The 27,828-nt window shown below is 35.5% G+C and overlaps 2 protein-coding genes and 1 long non-coding RNA gene across 7 annotated transcripts in view; 2 read left to right on the forward strand and 1 right to left on the reverse strand.

Annotated features, from left to right (window-relative positions):
• On the reverse strand, nucleotides 1-21,150 carry LOC150098994 (uncharacterized). Of its 4 annotated transcripts, XM_090404690.1 has the most exons (5): nucleotides 20,994-21,150; nucleotides 19,082-19,232; nucleotides 3,120-3,254; nucleotides 937-1,120; nucleotides 1-169 (listed from the first exon to the last, which is right to left on the reverse strand). In XM_090404690.1, exons 4-5 carry the CDS (start codon nucleotides 1,118-1,120, stop codon nucleotides 48-50), a joined length of 306 nt encoding a protein of 101 aa, XP_090260816.1. In that variant the 5' UTR covers nucleotides 3,120-3,254; nucleotides 19,082-19,232; nucleotides 20,994-21,150; the 3' UTR covers nucleotides 1-47. The 4 variants fall into 4 exon arrangements, with proteins under 4 accessions (XP_090260816.1, XP_090260815.1, XP_090260817.1 ...); XM_090404689.1 differs by lacking the exon at nucleotides 3,120-3,254; XM_090404691.1 differs by lacking the exons at nucleotides 3,120-3,254; nucleotides 20,994-21,150 and adding an exon at nucleotides 20,410-20,428.
• LOC150098995 (uncharacterized) lies at nucleotides 4,120-8,454 on the forward strand. 2 transcript variants are annotated; one of them, XM_090404694.1, is made up of 3 exons: nucleotides 4,120-4,225; nucleotides 5,174-5,357; nucleotides 8,227-8,454. In XM_090404694.1, the coding sequence occupies exons 2-3, from the start codon at nucleotides 5,174-5,176 to the stop codon at nucleotides 8,331-8,333; spliced, it is 291 nt and encodes a 96-aa protein (XP_090260820.1). In that variant the 5' UTR covers nucleotides 4,120-4,225; the 3' UTR covers nucleotides 8,334-8,454. The 2 variants fall into 2 exon arrangements, with proteins under 2 accessions (XP_090260820.1, XP_090260819.1); XM_090404693.1 differs by lacking the exon at nucleotides 4,120-4,225 and adding an exon at nucleotides 4,337-4,778.
• The window catches only part of LOC150098996 (uncharacterized), a 26,135-nt gene continuing 10,298 nt past the window's right edge, over nucleotides 11,992-27,828 (forward strand). Inside the window, exons 1-2 of the long non-coding RNA XR_016549458.1 lie at nucleotides 11,992-12,106; nucleotides 25,301-25,463. This is a non-coding gene — a long non-coding RNA (uncharacterized LOC150098996). The remainder of the gene's footprint in view (nucleotides 12,107-25,300; nucleotides 25,464-27,828) is intronic.

A 27,828-nucleotide genomic window follows, 5' to 3' on the forward strand; every position in this document is an offset into this window, starting at 1 on the left:
TTATCAAAATGCTATTTTATTTCAGATACCATACTGTAAAAATACATTTACACATCGATTACATCTTCTAGTTTCACACAAATGCGGTGGTCCTGATGGCAGATGAGTCCTTCCGAACATTCGCTCTTCAGAGGTATGCCCCAGAAAAGAAGACACTTTTCTCCTTCATCTGTGATACAAGAACATTATTTATACATTACTATGTTGACTTAAATAACTAAGAACAATAGTTTCAGTAAAACAAAAAAAAAATCCTATAAAATAAACTAACGCCTTTTCTAATCCTATCTAGCTTTTGGTTAGTCGATTTCTGGCACGGGCAAGCGGGTTTTTCGTCCCGTAAACTCAAGAAAATCGACCGTAGAACCACATTATTTCAGACATCAAATACAAGTGTTAGGGACCATGATATGGCGGCATCTGTTGAGCCGTCTCTCTTCACTGCGTGCCACTAAATTAGTGGTAACCTTGGGCCAGCTATATCTGAGCTGCCCACTCTCCAAAAGTTAGATAGGACTAAAAACGGCCTCGCTTATTCCCTATATACGGGAATAAAAAGGCGTTAGCTGATTTTTTTTTTTTTTTTTGATCTAGCTCTTGGAGACTGAACTGTTTCTCAATCAGAGATAGTGATGTGGCAAGAGATGAAGTGCTGTTATTTCTTGGTACATGCAAATGAACCGTTGTTGTTACAAAATAATAAAGAGCCATGGGGTAATCCTGTGAAAATCATCTTATTCAAGACCTACAGTGAGGTTCGAAAGAAAAGATGCTATGTATGCCGCTAGGTTAAAACTTTTAGGACCAGGAGTTCCCAGTGACTCGCTATAACACTTTGGCTATTGGGATATTTAATATGAAACAACAAAGATTAATTAAGTTGCTGTTGCACATTCTTAATCTATTCGACCTGCATAAAGAATATCTTAAACTCACCCAATTGTTTTACGCACGTGTCACAGCAGCCGCAAAATCCTCCCTTTTCCTTGACCACACTGGTACTAGTATCGCAATCATCGATTGAATCGCATACCATGTCAGCACATATGTTTTCGGGACAAACAATACACTCGACAGCTGCCGCAAAGCAGAAGGCCAGAATGACGTAGCAGATCTTCATCTATAATATAAAATATGTCAATGAGTGTTACAAAAGTAATACTCCACTAAGGAACCAAATAGAATATGCAATGAAAGACGCGGTATTTTGCCGAACATTTTCTAATAAAAAAAATGCATTTGTTATTTTATTACTCATAAGAAAGTATATACCATGAGTCTTTTGGCGACACGAAAAGCATGGTGCAACATATCACTTCAGCTGAGTGGGTTTTTTTTTTTTTTTTTTTTTTTATTTCCACTGCGATCGGTCTATAAGTGTATCACACACGTAGTTCAAATTGCGGTTGTCATAGATGGATTAATTCTCCATCATACATCGCATAAGTTCATGTAAAAACCATTGAATTAAATATTATGTCGAAATAACCATCTTAATCGGGTAGAGTATTCCCTCTCCAAAGGGGTATGGATTAGAATCCCACGGAATGTGAATGTCGTTAGGTGCTAGTTGATTATCATCACTCCATTAATTGGAGACGAAGTAGCTTGGGAAAAAATATCATGTTTGGTCTCTAGAACAGGGGCTTTGGGATTATGTAAGGCTTAGTTCTACTGAATTTTATAACTTAACCACAAAATATCGCTTGCGTTTCTTCAAAACTAAACACTATGTTATACAAGAAAATCCTCGTTGACTGCTTTCTCTTTACTTATGAGTGTGCAAAGGATTGAAAGTGACCACCATTTACTGAAGGATAGAACAGTATGTAAAAAGAAAGTGTTTAAAGGAATTCAAGTTGAGCAGCTGTTACAGGTAAACTGTAGACTCAGAACATGATTAAAAAAGAACCAAACCCAGTTGACAGTTAAAGAAGTAGTCTTAGAAGAGAAGAAATCATACCGAAAATTCCTAGTAAGTAAGTCATCAGATGTTCCAAATTTTGGAACTTATATTATTTTGGATTCCAAAATAATATAACAGAGCTAAGCTATGTGTGAAAGTAGCCAAAGAAAATGTTCTGGAGGTTATTGAGAAAGGAGTATAGCGTGAAAGGAATCAAAGACAATAAAGGTGACATGAAAACTGAAGATATAGCCTAGGTGTCTGGAGTAGCATAAATAACCAAACTATGAAAATATGCAGGAACACAGAACACTTCAGCTGCATTCTGAATGTAGAGACTAGAACGAAGCAAGCGGCAACAGAACCATAGAAATATTGGTGGGGAAAAAACCTGTCAAAACTTGATGTGTAAAGGCAGCTGTAGTGATATTCGACCAGAAATGCTCAAATATGGAGGTTTCAACGTTTTGCAGTAGTTACGCTGCATGATTCAGGAAGGTCGAATTCCCAATGGTTGGAGTAGAGCTCTCATAGTTTCCACCTATAAAAAAGGGAGAGGAACATGCTGGATACCAAGGATTCGGCATGTTCAGATTTTCACTTTACGACAAATAGTTGAGAAATCATGGGAATATGACAAGGATCTGCAAAACTTGCACTCTATAATGTTCGATTTATTTCATATTACTGTAGTGTTCAATACATACAACTTAAATATAGACCAAGTCAGTAGCAAGAAATACAGGATGATGGTTTGGTGTAAGACAAGGCTGCACGCTCCTTTATAATGTACTCCATATAAATGAATAAAGTGATATTAAAATAGGAGATGCCAAACGTTGCTTTATAATCCATATAAATGAATAAAGTGATATTAAAATAGGAGATGCCAAACGTTGCTTTATACGGATGTTTTACTCCTAAACACATCCTCTGCAAGATGCGTTTGTCACAAAATTAAGTCTATGACAAATATCCTACTGTTTTTAACCAGGCCGGAAATGGGAGGGCGATCACAATCTTATAATAGCTCGTTATGTATAAGAACTTATGTGGTGTGCAAAACGGATTTCAAATATAAGTTATCTATGTATACAGTTTTGAGCGTTTTTTAAGCATATTCTTTGTATTACGGGAAAGCAAAACAAGCATAGTCTAGTGGTTAAATTCGCAAAACATGACTGCTTAAAAGTAAAAAAAAAAAAAATCTTACCTTTGGTTGTTGATTCCTTAATGTAGATATCGGGGATAAAAAAAAAACGCACTTGTGTTCTCTTCTTTTATACTATCGATACGTCCTCAGTATTTCAAGGTCTCCATATGTTCATCTCTTTGAGAAATATTCCACCTGAAAGCGTTATCAGTATGGTCTAAAATACGATGTACTTTATAATGAAAAATTTTCCATCTGGACGCGTGTCATAAAACTTATCTTTATTTTTTTTTTTAACAAAAGATTCGTTTGTAAATTGAGTTAACGTTACGCTTTGAGATGGTTAATGTATTATATGGTATCGGGAGGTACATATATATACACACTTGGTAAAAAGAAGAGGATTTAAAAAAATAGCAATACGTATTTATGGATCCCTTAAGAAAAACATTTTCGGTTTCATATCTGAATAAGGACTTTGTCAAGGTTTCTCATGTTCCTACACAGGATTCAAATCCTATTCAACAGTTCTTAGGAATGTAGTTAGTGGCGATTTCATCTGTAATTCTAAACCCAATGAAATTTAGTTTTATTGCAATATTGTCTTTATTAAGGTATGAATTGGAATCCCAGCTATGGTTGAAGGTCTTCTAGTTGATCACCGGTTTAAGCCCTTCAAACCTAATCGCGCAACTGATTTTAGGATTCATATATTAAATTAAAAACTTCGGGAAAAACTAAATATTAACAAGTTGAATCTCTGCTAATGAGTAAACATAAAAAATAATCCTATCTATTTCAGCCGTATACACTATACCTTGGACACCCTTGATCGGTTTGCCTTTCCTCTCAGATATTTAAATATATCGAGTTTAGCACCATTACTCACCGTACGTTTTTCAGGTATAATAATTCCAAGTCATTCAGGTAAAATATTTCATAAAATGCAATATGTTAGCATTCATACTTTATCTGTAAAAGAATTCGAATATTTAGCACCTACGCATAATTATGGCACTTTAGTAAACAACTGCGTATGTTCTTGAGTATACTCGAGCGAGGAATAATATCTGAAATCATTCGGTGATGAGGCTTTTCTACGAAACAATCTTAAATGCGTTGAATGTTCGACTGTATGGAAGTCTGGTTCAGGGTATTTTCCTAATGTAAGTCTGCATTCATTCACAAATATTATATATAATAAAAGCGTGTAACGCTAGAAACATTTTTCCCCCTTTACTGCGCATTAGGTTTTGTTTTATACCAAGGCATATATCGCGCTTAGTCTCGTTCGCAGTTCACTTGATAATACAATACCAACGAAATCTACGGCAAAACTAATATTGACTGCAAGAAATCAAAATATTTTTTTAACTATTCAGTCACATAATTTTTGCATTACCCTTGAGAATTTTGTAAATTTCGCGTGAAAAATAAACACCATTTAAAATATCACGGAAACCGTTCCATTAAAACAATGGTTTTTCCTAACGCCATAGTAAATATTATGTAGTCTTCACGAGTTGCATGACTATGTAATAATTTATAGTCTGGTTTTTTAAGCATGTAAATTATGAAAGATTTTTTTGTTTGGTTTCCTCTTATTCTGTATTATTAGTCTAATCATTGCTATCAATAGAAAGCTGCTTTTATAAGACATTAGCGTGCAGTATTTTTGACCTTGGGATTAAAACAAACCAACTTTAAAAGCACAATACGGTAAGATGTTTTCTTAGAAAAAACTACGTGTATTTTCTTGCTCCGGTTTTTAACTTTCATAAGTGCATTTCCTGGCATAATAAGCAGTAGCTTATTATGCCAGGAAACCTCATAATATGGAGGCACTTGGTGGGAATATAGCTGGATACAAAATTGTCCCATCTGTATTCGAATTAGAAAGTCTGGGGGCGGGGAAACAAGAATACACTTATAGAGCTACAAAGAGAATCATGTGGTTATTGCTATAGAAATGCATTTTTAAAGATAATGTAATGCGATTAGCGACTTAAGTATTCATAATTGACAATATAACAATTTAGAAGGTTTTTTAATCTTCGTTTCCTGCTTTTGTTTTTCCGAACACTTTTTAAATACGGCTTTTTATTAAATTTCAGATGTGGTACTGCTATATCATACTATTTCTTAGTATGGAATTTGGGAGTTCCATCGTCTGTCCACCAAAAGGAGGGTGTGCTAGTGTCAAATGTCCATCGGTCGAAAACTGCGCTAATCGCAATGGAATAATTAAAGTCAAAGGCGGTTTCTGTGAATGCTGCGATATTTGTGTGATTCAGCTAGGTAAGAATAAGAGTTTAAATACTAAAGCTTAAATAAGGATCCATCCATATTTTATAGCCAAATACAGAAAGAAACTTGAAAGCTGATGAGAACCAATGGTTCAAAACAGCTATCAGGCTAGTGAAGCTTAACTAAGCATTAATAATATGGATGTTGTGGGCTTAATTTGTGAAATGAATACAACTCAGATACTAAACGTTATACTGTCATAAGCTCTGGTTAAGTTTGAAACAAAATATGCATGGATCAATAATATCCTCCATTCAGTATGAGTTTTACCAATGTTATTTATATATATAATAGGTAAATAGTTGAAAGGATTTTTTTTTTTTTTTCAGATTTCGATATAACTTTGTACTGTTGGTTTCTTTCACTTGCAAACTGCATTAATACGAGTATGTAATTTTCAAGTATACTGATAGCAAAAGCTATACCAAGAACGAAGCATAGATAAGCGTTACTATGTCATTGTCTTTTTGATAAAGCAGACATATACTATTCCACAGAGACATCCATAAATGGAAATATAACACTGGAAAGGGTAGGGAAAAGATTATTGTTATCTAGAATGATGCCTCGAAGACAATTATGAATTTTTGCTTTTCATAATAAAAGGAGTAAGAGCTAACATTAAATAGCACTGGTTGGGAGTAATTTTCAGAATTCGATCGTTTTAATTGAAACCACAGTAAACTAGAAAAAATATATAATTTCGATTGAGAGGAGTGTTGAACATTTATTTAAACATTTTTTACATTAAGGTATTTTCTTTCTTGCAAACTGAAAACCTGCCTGTTTCAATTGATGTTAATTAACCCACACACACTTTTTTTTTTTTTTTTGATATTGTGAAACTGAATCGAAAGCACGTTTTTCAGATTATTCAAGGGCGCTTGTTCATTATCTTTTTAACTGATAATTTCTGGAGAAATAAGAACAGCTTCACTTACGTGAAAGAGATGCCTCAGACCGTCTACACACGTTATTAGTGAAGTGTGGCATCCTTCTTAAGTAATGTTAATTTTAGTAAACACGGAATTATTTTATTTTTGGTTGAATTCAAAAAAGTACATTCTTACAAGCAAGAAAGCTTCAATCTGTCCGCATCGAATAACGGCTGATGCGTTTTATTAACATCATGACTTAGTTTCTGATGATTTTTAATTATTACTATACAATTTGAAAAATGCACATTCGGGGTTTACCTTGCTTTGAATTAACTATTCAGATAAGATTTACTAAAAGTTTTAAAAAAAAAATCAGTCGGAATTATTGTACCTGAAACATACTGATAAATGTGCAAAAGTTATGAGATAAACGCTATTGAATTGCAAATAAATTAAATATGAGATCAGAGTTAAATTAGATGCAAGTTCATGAAGTCAAGCATGTTTCTTTTTTTATTCTTCCATATATACGATGTGGATGGTTTGTTAAATTTCAAATATGACGGTATCTAACGTGCTAAAAAAGCTCTTAAAACTAACAATATTCTATTCCTATGTGCAGTCAGAGGGGTACAATAGCTGTCTTCCAAGGAGCTTCTCTAACTCATCCAGAACAAAGTAAAAGTATGGCAGTATAACAGTTTTCATTCTGTCATTGGGAACAGAAACACCGAGCCTTGAGCAATGAGGGAGTTGCCTAATCCCGGTCCACTTCCAATGCTGATATCAGAGACAAGGTATCGTGCTGAATGGTGTTTGTGAAGGAGTTCTTTGCATATGTTAAAATGCTCACATACTGGCGGAGTGACACCTCAATATAACAGACTAGATGCGATTTTTATGCTAACGATACTTCTCGCAGGATAATATGTCATATAAAAAAAAATCTGAATGCCGTTGATCATTGAAACGAAGTGTCCGTCTTTGGCATGTGGTGTATCCCATTTTCTGAAGACTCAGAGCAATTGACTACTCACTTTAAGCTGGTTTAATGGAAAGAGCATAAATGAAAGAATTGGACGAGTTTAATAGTTCCAAGATTTTGTCTATCACAAAGACGTCATCTGGTATACAATATAAAAATATTAACCTCCCCAAATGTTGAGAAGTTTCACACGACCATATTTATTAAAATTGCTCGATTCTTTTTTTAAATGTGCTGATTCAAAAACTGTGTGTTTGCTGCGCTGTAGAGTAGTAATAGTTTTTACATTTCATTCTGTGCAAGGTGTTCAAAGTCATGGTCAACTAAATCTAGCTGACCATATTGTTGGCGGATATATATTTGTGGTCCTCAAGGGATGTTGGCAGATCTACCAGTTTGTTCATAGTACGACGAGTTGCATGACGAATCAACCTTATACACACCTGGAACAGATAGTAGTTGATCCTTAATACCACAAATAAGGGCATCCAGTCTCACGAGGCTTGAAAACAGTGCAGATGCCCGGATATAGGGAATATTAATAGCATTGCTGTTATCGTATGCTGAGAAGAATGTGAGGCGACAGAAAGAACTTTTTTTTTGGACATTGTAGCCATTGGATAGGACAGTTCAGCTGAGAAGGAAGCGTGGTTGGAACTCTATTGGCAAAGGTTTTTATAATGCTGCATATTTTTGGAAGGGAGGATGGGAAAGTTTTTGAATGTATAGGTAGGTTTTCTATTAACTTGGGAAGGCGAGTGGTTAGTATTCAGAAAAGACAGACTATTATTTTCTTGTTTCTATAGTGAACTGGAATCTTTTCTGTTGAGGGAAAGAGTAATGTGTCTGAACCATGTGTTCAAGCCGAATTTCTTCGCCTTGAACAAAAAGGTAAAGTTCCGAGGAGTACTCAAAATTTAATATCTGTTTCCGCGTGTCGTGTATATAATGTAATGTTTTTCTTCAGTTGAAATACAGCTATACTTTTTTTTTTCAGATGAAGACAAAACCTGTTTTCCCGATATCTTTAGAGTAACGAAGACATCAGAATGCTCCGCTGGCCTCATTTGTGATCCTAAAAGCTTTAAGTGTAGAAAGCCGTAACTTGTTGCCGCGAAGATACGTAGCTACTTGTAGGATCTGTTTACATTTCATATTAATACAATGTGTAGATGTAAACTGAAATGATTTAATAAATGGAAATATTCTTTATGGGAAGGGAAAAGTAGATTTATTAAAGATTATTGATTCATACATTGAATAAAGCTGTTATAAGATCACTGTACGTGGTAGAATTTTAAAAAGACTCTTGACACTAGTTATTCCAAACTTTCCTACAGTTTTATGAACATTAAAGAAGATATTTTACGTGGTAATAATTTGTGAATTAAGAATTCTAGATGTGCAATTAGTTTTTAATCTTAGGACTAGTAATGCAGACACATCAGTAAGGGGAGAATTCTGTTGCATTGTAAATCCACTTTTAATGTTTACAGTCTTTCCATTGATATGTGGAAAAATAGATGGTCACCTCAGTCTCATTTCTAATGCAAATGACAGTCCATGAACCATTCAGAATACTATCTTCATTTTTGGTAGCCGGACAAAAGTGAAAATATTTTTTATAATATAATAAAAAGATACTTTTGAGCGTATAGGATTCTCTGTAACTGAGTGCTCCATGTATTTCTCCCAAATTTGACGGAGATTGCCACACAAATAATCACCTTGAATTTTACATTCGGTAAATTTACTACTTTTTTAATAGCGAAAAGAAAATGGAATAGAATGAATAACGCGAAATATATCAATATATAGAAACGAATCCTCATTTATTCTGAATTGACACATATGTATATGTACACATACCAGCTACTGAAATAGAATCCTTTATGCAGCGTATATGCACAATATTTGGTCACACGTACACGTTAACAATGCTGCTGGCCAGTATTTGTCAATAGCATTGATCACAATGGGAAAAATAAAGGATCTTTCCGAGTGCCCGTCTAGCTGGAGACACGATTTTGAAAACAGCAGAGCTGGCTAGTTTCTCAAAAGATGAGATATTCAGGGTGTTTAATCAGTGGGAAAATAACCCACATTGCTCGTCTAACAGGCGTAACTGTGGTCCTAAGAAAAAATTTGACTAAAAGCGTCAAGTCGTATGAGGAGCGCTCTCTATGGGTGCTGTTGTCTAGCTTAGCTACTGGGCGGTAAGCCTAAGAATTCAAGTTTTCTAAACCTTGGGAAGTTTAACACAACCATATTTATTGACATTAGGTTAGTTTAAATGTGTGTTGATTACAAAAAAAAGTCAGATTTGTATTTGTTGTGGTGAAGCATAATGTTTTTTAATCGATTCTATGCAAGGTATCCACCAAGGTATGATCGGCTAGTTATGGTAGTAGATAGATTTTTGATGTCTTCTAGGGAGATATTAGCAGATCTTTCAATTTGATCACATTATATAATAAGTGTTGCAAGAACAATTAACTTTTTAAAGACCTGGAACACAGAGAGGCGCTAGAAGATCCTTAGGAGAGCGGATGAGGGCAGCCAGCTTCAGATGGGGTTTGAATGCCTTGTAGAGTTTTGGCTAATTTTTCTGAGGTGCCTTGCATTGCTATATGGGTTTGGCATTGTAACCATTAGACACGAAAATTGAGTGAATAAGGAGAGTTCGGCTCTATAGGGAGGGATCACACCAATATTTCTGAGAGGGACCAGACAGGTGAATACCTGTGTGGTTGGGTTTTCTGTAAATTGGGAAAGAAAAACGTGCCATTGGGAAGACGTGTGATTTTAGAGTATATATAAAAGTCAGGCCATTATTATTTACTTTTCCTACAGTGAGATTCCGAGAATAAGTAGTCGGCTATGGTTAAGTTCTCTAAAAAAAAACGCATTGGAAAGAATGAGTATCTCGAAAACGGACTGGTGAGTAGGCGATAGCTACAAACAATGATTAACCAAAGCATACAGACAAAAGTATTATTTGTTGGTTGCAGATAGCGTGTGTAGTGCAATATGGGGGATTAAATGGGGAAGTCAGGTTGTGTGGCGTAGAGTGCCCTCCCGCGATGAGTCCGACTCCGTGGAGGCACCTAATAACTGTTGTCCTGATTTATGTAAACCTCATCTAAGAAAGGCTTTAAGAGCCTATAGTTAAAATTTAAAAGCCTGTAGGTAACTTGAACTACAGGGGAACATTTGCAACCCACTTCAGGCGTTCATTAAGCAGGTTTCTTAAAAGCTTTCACAAATATCCATGCTTCGGTGCGACTCGAACCATCTGCATCACTTCGGAAACTAGGTCACCAAATTTGTGCACAATAAATCAGATAAGATCGTATCAAAGCCTTATAAAGAGGTATTCTTACATGTAAGTGTTCTTTTCTCAGCATCAGAGTTGTATTTGCAATCTTTGCTATATGGTCCTATAACTTCAGCTTCTTACCTACTAAAACTCCAAGATTGCTAGCCTGATCGGTTTCCTCCAGTATAATACGCGATTGGATGTCCCATTCTTCAGAATGTATAACTTGCATTAACTAACTTTGAACTGATAGCAATTTTCAGGCGTCAATAATTCCATTGACGCCTGAAATTGTCTATTCTAATCATTCTGCAAATGTGTAGCTATCTTTGCATGATCAGCTGGATGTCACCTGTTAAATCTTTCCCAAATGTCATTAATGTAAAGATGGAATAGCGATGGACTAAGGACTGATCGCTATGGTGTACCACTGTTCACCTTAAATCTCGCAGACTTCTTTCTCTTATCCACGCTAATAGTTTATAATCCAATCCATTTCCTCCAACTTACGCGACAGACTTCCCTTCCATGCCGTATCCTGTCAAAATACTGCAAAGTCCAAGAGTATCATGGTGTATCCAGGTTGATAGGTCTTATAAAAATTTGCACTCATTAGTTTAACCATTCCCTACTGCATCTGTTACTTTCATGTCATCTATGTTCAGTATAGTTATTCTATAACATTCATTCTTTCTTTTACTTGCAGCATAACGATAAAAGCTTGCAAAGCCAGTTTTCTTTTATACAGTAGTTTTAACTTCTCTGGCCTGTCCCTTATAATTTTCATGACTGACATTTTGGCAAAGTTTCCCAAACTGTGTTTCCGTGAAAAATTATCAAAATTGATATGAGCCTGGAATGGTTTTAAATGCTGCGACAAGTTCAAACATGTTTGAAAATCAGGGGCTCCTCACTTTGCGTGTGGATTGTGCTATTAAGGCCACCGCCGCGGTTGTCGACACCTCCGAGAGGGAGTTAAGTACGGAGGTATCTATTCTAGGAAACGAACGTGCGGTCACAAGCAAGATCAATGCGACGCTGCCCGGCACGCATATAGTGTGCGCTGTCGCATTTTTGCGATGCAATACAGCCTGCTTCGAACTAGCTATCTATCGCTGAAGGAATTAAATTCTCAAAGGCTTAATAAATTATCAATCTCCAAATACACTATGTAGTTAAATTAACTAATCATAATAACTAGAGCTGTATAAGAATGATTTTAACGTTATATAAGCGAAATATAACTTCTCTACATAATTAATGGCATAAGATCATGTCGTGCCATATTCGATTTCTGAAGTAGTATTAAGTTCTTTCTTATTTTTCTTCAACGTACAAACGTGCCTTTCTTGCAAATATTTTAGTAACCTCCTATATCATTTCACACTATTTGTAACTTTATACTAGTTTATGAAGTACTAGAGTCCTGATGAGTTATTCGTGCTAGGCCATAGTTCGTAGGGTACTTATTTCGCTGTAAAAGTATAGGGAGATCTGTCTTCATAGATAAAACTGTCTGAGAGGAGGCTTCTCGAATAAAGAATTTTTACCAAAAATAGTAAGTTTTTTTGAGTGGTCATTATATGGAATTATCATACATTACATTACATTAATATGTTACCTAAGATGAAGAAAGAAAAAAGTGTGAATAAACGAAAAGTCAATTACTGGTGAGTCCATTTTTAATAGGAGGTCGAAAGATTCAACTAAGACAGTCCTGAATTATGTGAGCCGGATAAACATCAACATTTTGAATATCAAAATGTTAATGTTGGTTGCGATTAAGTCGGTTTTTGCGAGAAAATGGTGCATGTTGGTTTCGTTAGCTTAAAATAACGGAAGTATCATGGAATACAAATCAGACACGAAATGTGGAAACTGGCAAAAATTATGAGAATTGAGTTAAACTTTATGCATTAAAACTCAAGAGAAATTTACTGAAAGTTTAAGGCCTTATTGCAAATGATCCCTGTGTAAAAGAAGACGCTGTCAACTAAAACACTTATATGATCAAATAGTAACATCGATTGTGGTGTATTTATAGTACTCGATATATTTCCTGATATTTTATTGGAATAGTGTAATTATGTAAAATAGGTTTAAAACCGAATTTGATTAGCAGCAACAAAGAGGAATATCAGCTCATACCATTTGGGAAACTAACGAGGATATCGAATATCAATTACGTTTGGAAATATCTAGACTAAAATGATTAGACGGATGATGAAGGAACTGAAAAAGGTAGAAAACGATTAGCAGTGCATTTACCACTGCAAATGGGAAGACTGAAAAGCACTGAATCAGGCAAGATATTTTGTAACGATAATCAAGTAAAGTCAATCATAAAATGAAGGATATTATATGGTATAGAGATTGAATTATAAAGCATACAATTGATGGCCGGTGTTACTACTTTCGGGTACTAAAATCAAAAATTTAATGAAAGTAATTGAAAAGAGAAAGATGGTAGATCTGGTTGGAACAAACGACTTGTCTTGTGATAAATACAGTATGAGAGAGCAGTGGCGCACTCAGGATTTAATCTTGGAGGGGGCCGAGCTGAGTAGACGTTTTGCGAATACACACTACACATCGCATACGACCTATAACTGAGCATCTGCAGTGATCGCTAATTCATAAGTAGCACACAACATTAAAAAAAATGAATTTTAATTAGGAAAAGATTTTTGGAAATTTTTCTAGTGTTTTTTACTTTTCTTTGGGGGGTGCCCGGGCCCCTTGGCCCCCCTCTGGGTGCGCCACTGTGAGAGAGAGAGATTGTGGAAGGAGACAGTGAGAAAGTGAAAACAGTATATTACCTATATATGGTAACACGAATTAAGAAGAGCTATTGCAACAAACTTGCAACTGGTTGCGAGTTTTTGAATGCATGGAGTAAGTTTGAAGAAGCGCGGACTGCACTTGAATGCCTTTGGTATCAGGAGTCTCGAGAAGTTACTTACTGGTGTGAGACCTAATACAGAAGTCAAGGAAGCTAGATTATGATGGGAGGAATGGTGAGAATCTGTGCGCAAGAGTGACGAAGTTATGCAATTTTTTTGAATCGTCTCCATTATTAAGAACACGCTTAATAACGGAGACGATTATGACAAAAAGATGATTGTGTGTGTTCGTCCGGTTTGGACTTATACAGACATACTTAATAAGTGAAGCATTAGCTATGAACAAGAATCTGAAAGTTGTCCAACTGGATCATGCAGATTATGACAACGAGGGAGAATATACAAAAAAGCATGAAGATAACTTATGTCTGCATATAAATGCCAAGAGGATAAAGAATAAAAGGGTCAAGTTGGTTACACTAGTGAAACTTAGTTCTCAAGAGATGCGTAAATGGTACATTATATTTAGGAAGAATAGACACGTGAGGAGGGGGGGGGGGTGATGCTAATGATATCGGATGATTTGAGTCTCGTTAACAGTATTAGTAACAGTTTTCCATGTAGCAGTCCATACACTTAGCCACTTTTCAAATCAGTACATTACAACGTTACATTCCCAAATAAACCATTGATGACTAATTATCCGAACATTAATTGCCAGAAGGGAAATCTCATGAAGGGAATGAAGCCGAATTTGATTTGTTGAGAGACAACCTCCTTAACCAGCATGTGACAGAAAGAACTTGAAGACAAGGAGTATTATACTCGATTAATGTCGTGGGCCGGTTGATGTCTGTGATCATACTTACTGATTTGGGAAGTGGCTAAGTTGCTAGAAGTGCCATTCAGATAAGGTTACATTCTTAACTTCAGAGTAGGAACTTATGACCAGCTGAACAGAATACCAGGTTCGTCGCAAGATGGGAAAGGTATCGGAAGCGCATAACAAATATTTTAAAAAATACATCAATGAAGCACTATCGGAATATAGAGTTCGAAGAATAAACAACTGAAATAAAATGGAGATAGTTTTATTAAGAAAAATACGACGTGGAAGGAACACCTTGTTCATGATGTCAGTTATTCAAATTATAATCTAAGTCTGAAAGATGAAAAGAAACTGGCTCAACTAGCAGAAAGAATTCTATCATCATGTTGCAAGTAAAAGAGAGATTGCACTTTAACTCAGCTGAATGCAGATTAGCAGAAGAACAATGTCTTCTGCTAATCTATTGTTCTTCTTTAGCAGAAGAACAATGTCTTCTGTATCTGCTAAAGGCAGATACAGAAGACATTGTTCACCTAATGAGTGCTTATTTTACTAAAAGCTATCAACCTGGTGTATACAGGATTGCGCTCGCTGCTACCTCTTCACTGGATGAAGAACTGTTACATAAACAGAATATAAATTCGCCAACAGGGACTGATGGAATATGGACACCGTTGCTAAAAGAATATTTAGCTGAAGTGGCTGTATAATTTGAGTCTCAGAACAGGGGGGGGGGGATTCACAAGAGTTGAGAGAATGCATGATAATCCCATTGCACAAGTGTGATGCAAAGACGTGTGTCTAATCATCGACTTATCTCTGCAGCGGTGGTGAAGATTTTTGAAAAGTTAGTAATAGATCGCATACATAAATGGGTTGACAAAGAATCTCTAACTGTAACTTTTCACATTTTAAATTAAGAATGTGACGGTTGAGTCAGACCAGGGGATTGGACACTTGTGATATCATGATACGTTTAGACTTTAGTAAAGTTTTTGACTGGATTCAAAAAGGCCGTTGGAGGATATTGGATTGGAATATATAGTTTGTATAAGAGGATGGCTGGCTGACTTATCATAAAGCAGCGTATGGGGGAAGCGAGTGTGCAAGATTTAAGGTAACCAGTGGTTTACCCCAGGAATCATTCCTTGGTCCACTGTTATTCAATCTTTACATTAGTTATATTGGAAAGGAATTAACAGGAGATTATAGTTTTAACTGATAATGCAAAGATAGGTAGGATAAGCAGGGATGCAGCTGGCATTCAGTCCTTGCAGAATGATTTGAAAAAGCTGGAATTGCGATCATGTGAAGATGTCTTCTGTTAGTAAATGTAAAGTTATAGACTTTGGTCTAATGAGATATCCAATGGCTTATTATATTGGCGGATTATGCTAGAAGAAACTGACCTGGTTAAGGATCTTGGAGTGTTAGTAGACAAGAAATTTAAGTCTTTGGGGCTATACAGCGAAGAACTGCGAATATAACTCAGAGGAAATGAAACAAACATTGCAATTTAAGAATTAGAAAGTCATTTTGAGTATTTACAAGGCTTTCATGAAGGTATATCCCAAAGCGGATTCATGCAAATATGATATTTACATACTTCAGTTAGGCAAGTGGGCATTTAAAATACACTTTTTTATATATTTCGGTTTTTAATTTAAATTTTCAAGTTCATTCTTAAAGGATGGAGAGAGGGCATCCGTGGAGGTTGAGAATGAATTCAGTTAAGAAGGGAGAGGCGGAATAGTTTTTTTCTCCCTCATAGAGCGAGACTGGAATGGTTTGCCTCTGGAGGTTGTGAGTCTTGAGTAGATAATTTAAAATCATCCTTAACAGCACCTTTATTGATAAAAAGACTATCCATTAATATTTCTATTGCAGGCTACTTAGACAAAAAATGGTAACTACATTTTTTTTTAACTATTACACAGACCTATTTATATTTGAAATGATCAGAATTCTAAACAGTGTTCAGATTGCGAAATTTAATTTAAACATCTCTCTTTCTTAATTTCAATTATATTCCAAAAAGTACTGTTGTTGGTAATTATTCTTCAGCCAGCTTAGCAGCATGATGTAGATGGTGCAAACCTGGCGTTTGTAAGGGGATGAGGTGCAGCGATGTGACCATGGGTGTGCCTCCTTTTGGGAAGGTATACCCCAAAAGGAGATATATGTAAATGTTGTGATATTTGCGTAATTTAGTTAGGTAAGTGGACATTTAAAATGCACGTTTTTTTATATTTCTGGTTTTTAATTTAAATCTTCAAGCTCATTCTCAAGACTTTGAATCGAGTAAAGAAATCACAAATGGGGTCGACGTTGTTTCAGGCAGGCAAACGTTCAATTAATAGAATAAATAATTGTAATATTTTAAGTATTTATTATTCAATAACATTTTTAGAGGTGGGCAAATACTTTAAAAGATACTGGTTTATGAAAGAAAAAGACCTCTTCTACTGCCATAAACAATACTTGAATATACGATAAAACTATAAATAAGCTACAGAAGCATTCAGGATATATGCACTTTACGTACGTCGCAAATTAAAAAAAAAAATAACGTGGCGAAATTATTAACAAGATTATGTTAATTGACGATGTTATTATTATGCAAAAAAAACCCCGCAAGTTTTGAAATTTACGAGAGCTTATAAGAATGTAACCTTCGTATGAAAGTTGCCTTGGTTTGGATTACTTCGTTTCTATTTATATTGGACTATAAAATATGGATGGCTCCATAATATCATCCATTTTAATACCTTCTTCCAAACTGAAGCCTTTCGGTTCTATACTTTAGTAATGCTATTCTGTTTCTGTAGGACTTTGTATTCCCATTGACCTTAATGCGACAATCCGATTAAAAAAAAATTAAGTAAGCAAACTGTATATAATTACCATAGATCTACCTCCTCGACTGAACAGGGTCACAAAATATTCACACCTTTCAAGACAAATTGGGCTCTCTTGTTTTCAAATATATTCTGTTCCGGAAAGATAAATACATGATAAGAGATCTCATCCAAAATGAAAGCCTAACACTCGTCAGCTTTGATCAAGAGAAGGCTTTCGACAGAGTAGAGCATGAGTACCTTTATGAAGTCCTAAATGCATTCGGCTATGGTCCATTTATCATTGAAACAGTCCAGTTGCTATACAGAGATGCACTCTTCTGTTTAATAATCAACAACAGGCTCACCCGCACTTTGCCACACTCTCGAGGGATCAAAGCAAGGATGTTCTTTCTCTCTGGACAATCATACACCCTGACCATAGAACACTTCTTCGACGCCATGATCTCCAAACGAACCAGCATAACAGAACCACATCTAAAAACAAGCCTATCAGCAAATGCCGATGACGTCACCATAATAATCCGTAATGACAAATAAATGACCATAACTGGTGAAGCACACAGATTATATGCACAAGCCTCAGGGAACAAATTGGACTCAGCAAAAACCACTGGCTTGTGGTCAGGCAGATTGAAGGCTAGAACTGATTCTCCTATCGAATGTACCTGGTCAAAATGAAGAACAAACATACTTAGGTGTACGCCTTGGCAACACCAAAATATATAATACACTGAACTGGATACAGATGCACAACCGATTTAAACAGGTAGTAGGAAAATGGAACAGCATTCGTTCAATGTCTTCACTTAGAGGAAGAGTCCTAATAATCAACCAGGTGGCTATGTACTGACAAAGTATTGACACGCCACTAAAGACTTTCTCCATCACATTCAAAAGGCAATCAAACGCTTCTTCTGGAACAATACTAACTGGACAACATACTCTGAACTCTGCAAGCCACTCACTAAGGGAGGTCAAGGTCTGATTTCCCTTGAAAACAAGATTAGATCTTTCAGGATAATCTTTCTCCTAAAGACACTTCAGTCCAATCATACTTATGTAAACCATCTTCGAGGTTGACTTACACTTTCCACAATTCTCCGAATGGCCAGTTCTGCGCCATCACCTCCTAAACTACCTCATTTTTTACAAGATGCTCTACAGCGGTGGAAAAATACAGAACATCACACACTGACAGGATCAGCACAGATAACTGTGCTTACAGAACCATGTTTTCGAACAGAAACAAAATTCTCACAATTTGCCAGCCGTTTCTTTTCCCTACGTGGAAAATGAATCATAGGGGGGGGGGGGATCTCCTGACCCTAAAGTGGAAAACATTCACATGCCTACCACTGAAAAACCCAACAATTGAAAAGCAATATCAACACAGATGCAAGCTGCTGTTATAAAAACCTTTCCAGATATTGCTACACCTGAGGGAATCAGTATCCCTTCTAGAAACTGCCGGGAACCTACCTTTCATCTTGTGTAGCCTACATCGGAAGCTACAAAGCAGACTTTCACTGGAACTTGATTATAAAGAAACGAGAATTGTCGCTAAATTCAACTGGTACCCTGTTCTGGATTACCGACGACGATACGTTTCAACTGAAAGATAACTAAGAGCGATACTGAACTGTAACGTTGACTCCTTTACTAAAGACAAAATCCTCTCTACCACTCATGTATCATTTACCTTCTTTTGATTGTATGTCCAAAACAGAAAATCCTTTTTCTCTGTAGTATATTCCTATAATATGTAAATAGTCTTTTTGTTGCCTATCTTCCAATGTATATTTTATCAAGTTAAATTTTATATATATAGTAGTTCTCTGGAAAGGTACACAAGAGCTGTATTAGTGAAGCTGTATATTAGTGCTTCATACAGTTTGTACACTAGTAAAGTTAAAGATATCGCTCACTTTAACCGCCAAGAAACTTTCAATTATGTAATTAATAAAATAAATAGATTAAAATGATCAATTTATTCCACTTACCAGTTAATGCATTATTTATTCCATTAGTTCTTGGAGATCCCTGTTTGACAGATGTGAAGAGCTTCGCTCTCGTGTTTTCCTCAGAATGCACTGAAGGTTTAACTTGTGTAAAAGGAAAGTGTGGCCACGAAGTGAAGAACACGGACTCCACCTAAAGAAGTCAAAAACAATCCATTTAACACACAAATGTAGTATTAAGTTTGGAAATATTGGATTTTTTTTCATACCCAATAACTTCAATTTGCAAATAAAAATATTTTGATAGTAGATTTCGAATTAATAGTTAATCTTATTTTCCTCATCATAAATTATATTTTTTAAGTAATCTGGCAATTATTTTAGTAAATTATGTATAAAATGGTTTTGAATTCTGACATTTCTTCTGGGAGTATTCTATCTTCAAATCACACACACACGTTTATATTCATCAGTACTATTTTTTTTCTTATATAAATGAAACTAAACGAATATTGCGGATTAAAAGGAACATCATGATTATGTATTTACGTTTAAAATTCTCAAACAAATTTATTTTATTAAAATAATAACCGAAACTCTTGAAGACTGACCTCATATATAAGAACGAATTTCACTGTCTTCAATATCTAAGCAAATATGGAGAAATAATACCTCTTGGAATGAATGTTTTTGTATCATTAGTTATAGTGAATCTCTTTTTATCTGAACAGGGGATTAAAAAGAGCCAAAGATTGATCTTACCAATCATTTGCATTTCTGAGATGACATTTTTTTGTTCCTCTTCTTCAATAAACTGTTTCAACCTTCCTCAGATGTCAATTTGTGGGGTAGAAAACCAGTGTTTCCTATATGAGACCGACTAAACTAGACGGGATTTGAACCCAGATCTTTCTTTCAGAAGGACATTGTCGCTACCAGCAGAGGCGGTCTAAAATATTAAGCATGAATAATGGATATTTTTTAAGTTCAAAGAAATATGTGGTTCCATTGATGTTTCGGCTTCAAGTGACACTGCGGGTTTAAATTAAAAATACCAAGAAATTATATACTTGGTTTAATCCTTTATCCAAGTGTAGGCAAACAGTTTGCGCCTGAAATATAATCAGGACAGGGCAACTCGTATATAAAAGCTTATGACTTCACATCACTTGCCTTAGTATCCCATAATGCAAAGCACATATCCGTACGGGTATGTATCTATGTACTCGTATGCATGGTATCTTTAATTTATAGTATAACGAAGTGGAAAAACTTCCAACAACTCTCTCTCTAATCCAGAGTATTTTAATAATAAGGTGTGACACCTTTTGGCTACTCATATATGAAAATATGAGTTCTGCATTACTTACCTTAGTATCACTTCTGGGTCTGGCTCCCACTGACGAGACCTCAATAAAGGTCGGAACCGGTCTGGGTAGTGACCCTTCCCATATTGCATAGCATTATACATACCCGTAAAGATATGCGCTTTGCATTATGGGATATTAAGGCAAGTGATGTGAAGTCATACCACCTTTACCACGAGTGGCCCCTGTCCTGAAAATACTTCATGGATTTTCAGGACAGGATAAAGGATTAAACCAAGTGTATAATTTCTTAGTATCTTTAATTTATAGTATAACCAAGTGGAAAAACTACCAGCGACACTGTGGGTTAATTTTAACTTTTGCATTTCTTTATATCTTTCACGTGTCGATATAAATGGCATTTTTGTGTCTTGGGATCCTAAAGAAATCAAGCTCAATAATGGGCATTATCAAGTTTTACAATCATTAAAAAATATAGACAAACTTGAAGCGCATTGTATTCAAATGCTTTAACACAGCAAAGCATGCAGACTGTAGATGCTGCCCAGGTAAAGAATTCTTCTTAATGTCAAAAATTTCACGTCTCGATGCAAATCTAGAACTATTTTCTAATACTTGGCACTTACTAATTCTGACGATTAAGTGCTAACTTCTGGATGACTATTAGGAATACACTTGATCTGATGTTTCAACAACAGCGGTTTAAATGTAAAGGCCAGAGATAAGATCAATTACAAAAATGCTTGAACTGAAAGTGAATAATGTACACGCACTGGAATTTAATAACAAATAAACTGTGTAATAATATTCCGGAGATACTTTATGTCGAAATGGAAAGGCGATCTCTTCGTTTAGCCTTTGGACACGTTGAGTGGTTCAAGCAGGTAAGAACTGCATTAATGACCTCATCTGCCGTAGGTACAGAACGTAGTTAGGAAATTCAATATCTAACGTAATGTTTGAAATTCCATCTAACAGAAATGAGTACGTTATTTATGATCTGGATAAATTTTATGATATATTTCGAGTATGTGGAATTAGTAAACGTGCGTTTTCAAGCTAGAACAATTTTGAAATCTTCTTTCAGTAGCATTTACAGTTGGTTTCAGGCAGTACTGAAAAGAAGAAAAATTAGAAGTTATTTAATCTCAGAGTGTTGAGTTTCTTAACGAGAAAACTGGAAAAACTGTCTAGCAAACCCTGCATATTTATAGTATATCAGAAGTCCTAGGGTTTTGAAGTAAAATATGAACGTCCCCCACACGCCCACATCAGTACCGTAGGATGGTTAGTAGTGTCCAACTAACCACACGACTCGAAAGTTCATTAAAACAGTATTTTAAACTTTGTTAATTATTTCAAGACCGTGTACGCTAGACACCAAAATAAGTAACAAACGTATTTAAGGCTGTGGCATTCGTTGCGGCGAATATGTGAAGATATTAAGCCACGTATTAGTGTCAACGCAGCCCTTGAAATAAATCGAACTGACTCCTGTAAGAGGAAAATGTTGGACACTACCGGTTTAGATAATTTGGAAACAGACCAAACATGGAATTTTTTTAAAGCCAGGCCTCTAATAAGCAGGATGGTAATCTTTCGCTAGCGACGAAATCCTCTACCACTCTAGAGACATGAGATCTGAAGCTCTAATCATGCCAGCATGCAAAGGTTTCCATCTGGACACACGTGTTCAAACCCCAATTTTAAGAAACACTCATTTACGTAGTTATAAAAAGTTTGATAGAAGATATAAAATCTAACTAAATATGTATTTTGCCAACTGTGCGGAAATCTGAATATCATTCTGCAAAATTTCTAGGACATTTCTATATATCTTAATATTTATTCTTGAAGAGCATTTGTTTCAAAAATCATGAGTCGTATTGAAAAGATTACTACACTAAGTCCAATATTAAACAGTATACCGATTATATTTCAATGTTTACTTTATACTAATAATTTATAGAGCGTGAACCACTGAAGTGAACGAAAATAACTGCCCAACTACGTTTATTTTAAATGCCAATTTCGAAGCTGTTGAAATTCTATTCCAAGAGATAATGGGAGATGTCATACTTAAACATCTACAGACATATGGATCATTATAAAAAATATGAGGAAATTCAAATAAATGCGAAGTCTTTTCATAAAGTATTTGTATTATTTCGCAACTATAAATACCGCAGCAATCTAAATGCTGCAAACTCGAAAATACTATTTTCGTTAAAATTACTCTTATGTTATTTTTCAAACTAGGAACGCTAACGTTTAGCCTAAGATTTGTTTCTCATTAACCGAAACATCAGAGGGCGTTCTCTATTAATGCTGTTTTCAGTATAAGACTTAAAAATATTTAACGTTTTTTCTATATCCTATAGTGATATAGAAAAAGACTGGTAATTCAAACCTTTCATAAATATGCTGTCGACGCAGTAAATCCAGGATGATAATCTCGTTCAAATACTGAATCTCCGATGAAAGAACGGTGGAATTTTTTCTGTTAATTCCAAATCTTTCTTCCCAGTTATTTTGACACAAGTGGACATCACGTAAATATTGGCTATGAACTGAAGAATCTGTATCATCTCAGATCGAACACAATCTTTCTTTGAAAATCTGTACAGCTATGGTACCAGTGAATGATTTTGAAATGAAGTGGTTCTTTAAACTAATTATGATTAAGCTTCTAAAATCCTAAAGAGGGAATATTAATGAGTTGTATACCATCGGAGAAAAAAAAATGCAGTTATAGGATATACTAGTACAGTCAACACCAGGTTACTTTGCAAAGCACCACAATGCCTCCTTTTTCAATGCTTCAACCGCCATTTTAAAGCTGTGAAGGTCGAAAAGAATTCCAAGGAATCATCACAAATGATGGTATGATAGTTAATCTAGTATGACCTGTAACAATTAGGCTAAAAGACCTAATTAATGTGCAATCTTCTTGTAAACTTTTTTGGCTGTATATTTGACTTCATGCCTTGTAGTCTCCGAAATAAAGCACATAATTGAAGACATTTGTGAATTTCTTTATCATACACAGTATAATCTTGTATATCATATACGGTATAATATTCTGTTACCCAGAATTACTGTATTACAAAGCACCATCTATTACACTTTTAAAATTATGCAGGAAGATGAGCATCTGAAATACCAGAAGTTCTCCAATTTCTTTCAATTGGGTAGTACGATTTTTCATTACCTCAGTTGAGTTAATCCCTATACTTTATTATAAGTTCATAAGCTATTTTAGACTTCTTTAAACTTCGTTCTCACATATGATGGCCTGATTGGGCTTAGCTCCTGAGAATCTACCTGAAACTGGTGACAGTATCGAAGTTGTATTCGGTGATATGAACCTCTAAACTTTTTTGGCTACACCACCTTACTGTGAAATAATATTCACTTGTTTAAGCTAGTGGCAACTTAATACTTTCAAGATGACAAGTGAAAGTATTTCCGTCTCATCTATACATCTCACGAAAACAAAATAATCGGAGAGATAGGGTTCTTCCTAAAAGAAGAAAATACATTGCCATACTTTGCTGATGGCACATAATATATTACTCAAGCAAAGTAACCAAGATGATTGCTTTTAAGTTTAATATTTTCGATTTTTTTTCTAGTATACAATGAATTATAATACTTTTTATTAAAAATCAAATATAGATTGGAAAAATTCCGTTGTCATTTTATGCATATTTCCATGTTGTAGCTAACGCTAGTTGGATGTTATAACCTGAATATCACAGCCTGTCTAAATAACGACAGGCTCAACTTCATCACCGAAATGTACGATAACTTGGAACTCAGGGGCGAATGTTGGTCTTGAAATTCACTCTTGCTCTTGTTATCATTCAGGGAGTGAGAGGTGTGATTGAAGTCTGATTAGCGGAATAATGAATTGCTGACCATTTAAAACTTTATATTTAGAAATTTATGTCCATTTAATCATACAAATACAACATTTATTTTACAAATGATATTCTATCTTTTTTAGCTACTTGAATACAAATTCTACCCTAAAGTTCTTCTTTATGAACTGGTCAATAACATCGTCATAAAAAGTTGGTTGTAACTTACTTTTCCCAAGCAACACGCACTCTTGTAAAGGCTGGCTGAAGCGCATGGCTACAGCTACTTTGACTGCGTATATGGCCTGTGTTTAAGACGACGTGAAGGGAGCGGAAATGGCTATGCGCACGCATGAAATTAGTGCTGCAGCGAGGACCTGGAAGCCCCTACAACCGAGCAAGCCAAGGTAGCTTTGACTAGACGAGCAAGCATCGGTCTTCGATACACAACGCAAAGCTCAATTATTGCCGGGCAAGTTTAAGACGTCTTCTGTCTACAAAAATAAAAGCCTAAATGGAATGCTTATAAATCCACGCATTTATTAACAAATAAATAGTACTTCTTTTTCAAGTAATGAGCTTGCGCAGCAAGCATGGAGAATTCGCCCCTGTTGAATCTACAGGTTAATTGTAGTGTCACTTCCGAGGCAAATAACCAGTAACATATTCCTGAGCCTTAAATCTTCCTTAGCCTTTTTTTTTTCAGGAGGAGAATTGCGTATACGTGTTTGTAGTTGAATATAAAAACAAAAAATATGTACCGATGCAATTGTACTATTAATATTGTTTATAAAAATATAAATTTCTTAAAATCTAAATGAAACTTTCAAATGGTTGACCCGATTTATTTTGAAAGATTTTACGGTTGTTGCAAACCTAATTTAAGCACAATTTTTTTAAAAAAAATCTAACGTGCTTATATATTTATCATCACGTGACTGTGGAACAAACTGAGCACCGAGCATGATTTCCTAACTCCTACTTGGTAAATTGATTTCAGAAAAACATGTTTTTCATATGAATTTAAAACTTTTAAAATTTGAATTTAGCGAATTTTTTTTAAATTTCAGATTTTGATAATCAGATCCGTTGGAGGTGCTCCATTTCAATGCGAATCGCGTTTTTGCAAATATGTCAGATGTGTGGACAACGATCCTTGCAACACTCCTGGAGGACTTATTAGAAAGGGTGATGGTACCTGCGGATGTTGCGACAAGTGTGTTATAATTAAAAGTAAGTTCTTTTCCCTACCGAGATTTATAACTGAAGGTTTCCCACTATCTTCTCATTCAGAACTCTATATGGGTTAGAGATACGTAAATGCAAACAGGCTTAACGAATTTTAAAATCGTGCGTTTTCTCGGAAATAAGCAACATATTAACAGTGGTACTTGGAGATCTGATGGCTTAATCGAATTTTTAAGTGTGTTTCGTTAATACCGCTATTTAAAAGGGTCTATAATATTCGGATGTGATTTCCAAACTTTTAAGAAAATGCCTGGAATTCACATCTGAATATTATTACTATTTTTTTTTAAGAGAAAATGGCTTCCTTTTGGTTGTTCAGGATTATGAGTCGAAAGCAATGTACGTTCTTTATTGGTTCGTATATTTTAAGAAATCGGAAACTTTCATCGCTGTACAAGCTCGAGGAATGCAAGGTTTCAGAAAACTTGACTTCTCACACTCCCGTCTCATACCGCGTATCAGTCAGAAATTCAAGAAAATTTTTTATATTCTTTTTTGAAGAGTTAGAATTTGCAGTTCTGTAGAACAACGCCCGATTGAAATACTTACTTTATATACACAGGAGCCAAAAGAATCTATACCATATCAGTCTTGTGCAGGAGTGCGCGGATGAGGATTAAGAAGACGGACATTTTTCTTGAAGAGTTGAAAGTGTGATTGTTGGAAAACACATCATGAGAAAGACTGTTCCAGAGGACAAAAGTAGATGGAATAAGAGGAGAAACAGGTTCGCATTTGTAGCAGAAAACCAATATACGGGAACTGATCATCTCTAAGAGTAACTAGAGAGAGAGCGTCAATTAAAGATTTTTAGAGAAGATTTTGGTGTACTATCCCAAATAATGTGAGCAGTTTTGGGTGGATTTGAGATTTGTATAGAGTAAGTAGCTGGACTGATAAAAAAAAGTAACACCTTGAGAGAAAATATACGCCAAGTTTTTTGGAAGCCAAGGATGTCACAGAAATGACGTTTGTGCTAAGAATAAAAAAACTAGGGATAAGATCAGTAAGAAAGAATTGTAAAAGCTCGATTGTAGCTTAAATATGCTAAAGCACGTTGCATCGATTTTTTTTTTTCCAGAGTTAAAGTCCCATGAGAATGTAAAAATAACTTGTTTTTGTCTCTGTATATTTTGTACTAGATATTTTTGTAAATAACCCTTTGGAAGTTAACTGTATATACTCCTTTAATAAGAATATTTCAGAGTGTTAAAAAACAAGGCAATGTTTTGCCACCGGGACTGTATGTAATAGATCTACATGGCGGCATAAGAAAGGGTTGCTTATGAAATTTTGTGTGTATGTGACAGGCTTACAAGTTCTGAGCGTAAACACCTCCGAAGTCGGTCAGAAAGATTCAAACAACTTTCCGATGGCCGGCAACTTACAATCAAAAGAAAGCGGAGGAGAACAGAAAGCGGGCCGAAGATGAAAGAGTCATGCCTAGTTCTTTGGGGGTTACAAACTTCGTGCGAGGTCTCAGAGAAGGCATAATAAAAAGGGACAGAGCCAAGCATACAGAACTTCCCGGTTCGAGACGACTTCTAGGCCAGAGAGAGGGTTTCCAGAGGCCTCAAACGAAGCTCCCTGCTTCCAGTCATTTCGGCAATCCCAAGCCAGAGGAGAAAAGCCGATGTAAATTCCCGAAGCAAAGAGTTGGCGGCAGTTTCAGTTATTAGAAGAGCTTCCAGTCGCCGAGAAGAGACAGGGATCCCATTCGAGAGTCAAAAGAGACAGTTGGCGTCAATTACAGTTTCTTAGAGGCGGGAGTTCACGCTACTTGAGACGGCAGTCGTCCAGGCATTTTCGGCAAGCCAAAGCAGAGAAGAAAAGGCGATGTAAATTACCCGAAGCAGCTTCGCTCGGAAATTTTTCTTTTCGCCGTGGGAGAACAACAGTTTGCCGGAGGTAAACGAGTACCACAGGTTGCTGTTTAGCCCGCTATTTTTTCGATGAGATACTACTGAAGCCAAATTTCCTGAAGGAAGTTCGAGATCTGAGATGAAAGAATTGCCATAGAACTTTTAGTGAAAGACTTTTGACTGAATGTTCAATACAGAGCTTTGTAAGTTACACACTTTTGTATATTCCCTCTTATAGTTGTTATAGAAGGTCGTTTAAGATGTTTGTTTAATAGTGATAAGAAGTGTCCTTAAGAGAGTCAAATTGGCATGTTGGAAGTTGATAGGAAATTTGTAAAAATAACTCTAATCTCTTTGCAAGTAAACTAAAGGGGTTTAATAAGTTGAATTTGTAAGCTGAGAGTTAATAGGTTTTTGAGTTAAAGAGATTAATTAATGTTGAAGTAAAAAGGTTCTAATTTGTGCTAAAGAATTTTTATAGATGGATA

The sequence above is a fragment of the Typopeltis vanoorti genome, chromosome 15 (assembly GCF_054136105.1).
Source record: "Typopeltis vanoorti isolate ZY-2024b chromosome 15, IOZ_Tvanoo_1.0, whole genome shotgun sequence".
In the NCBI taxonomy this organism is placed as follows: domain Eukaryota; kingdom Metazoa; phylum Arthropoda; class Arachnida; order Uropygi; family Thelyphonidae; genus Typopeltis; species Typopeltis vanoorti.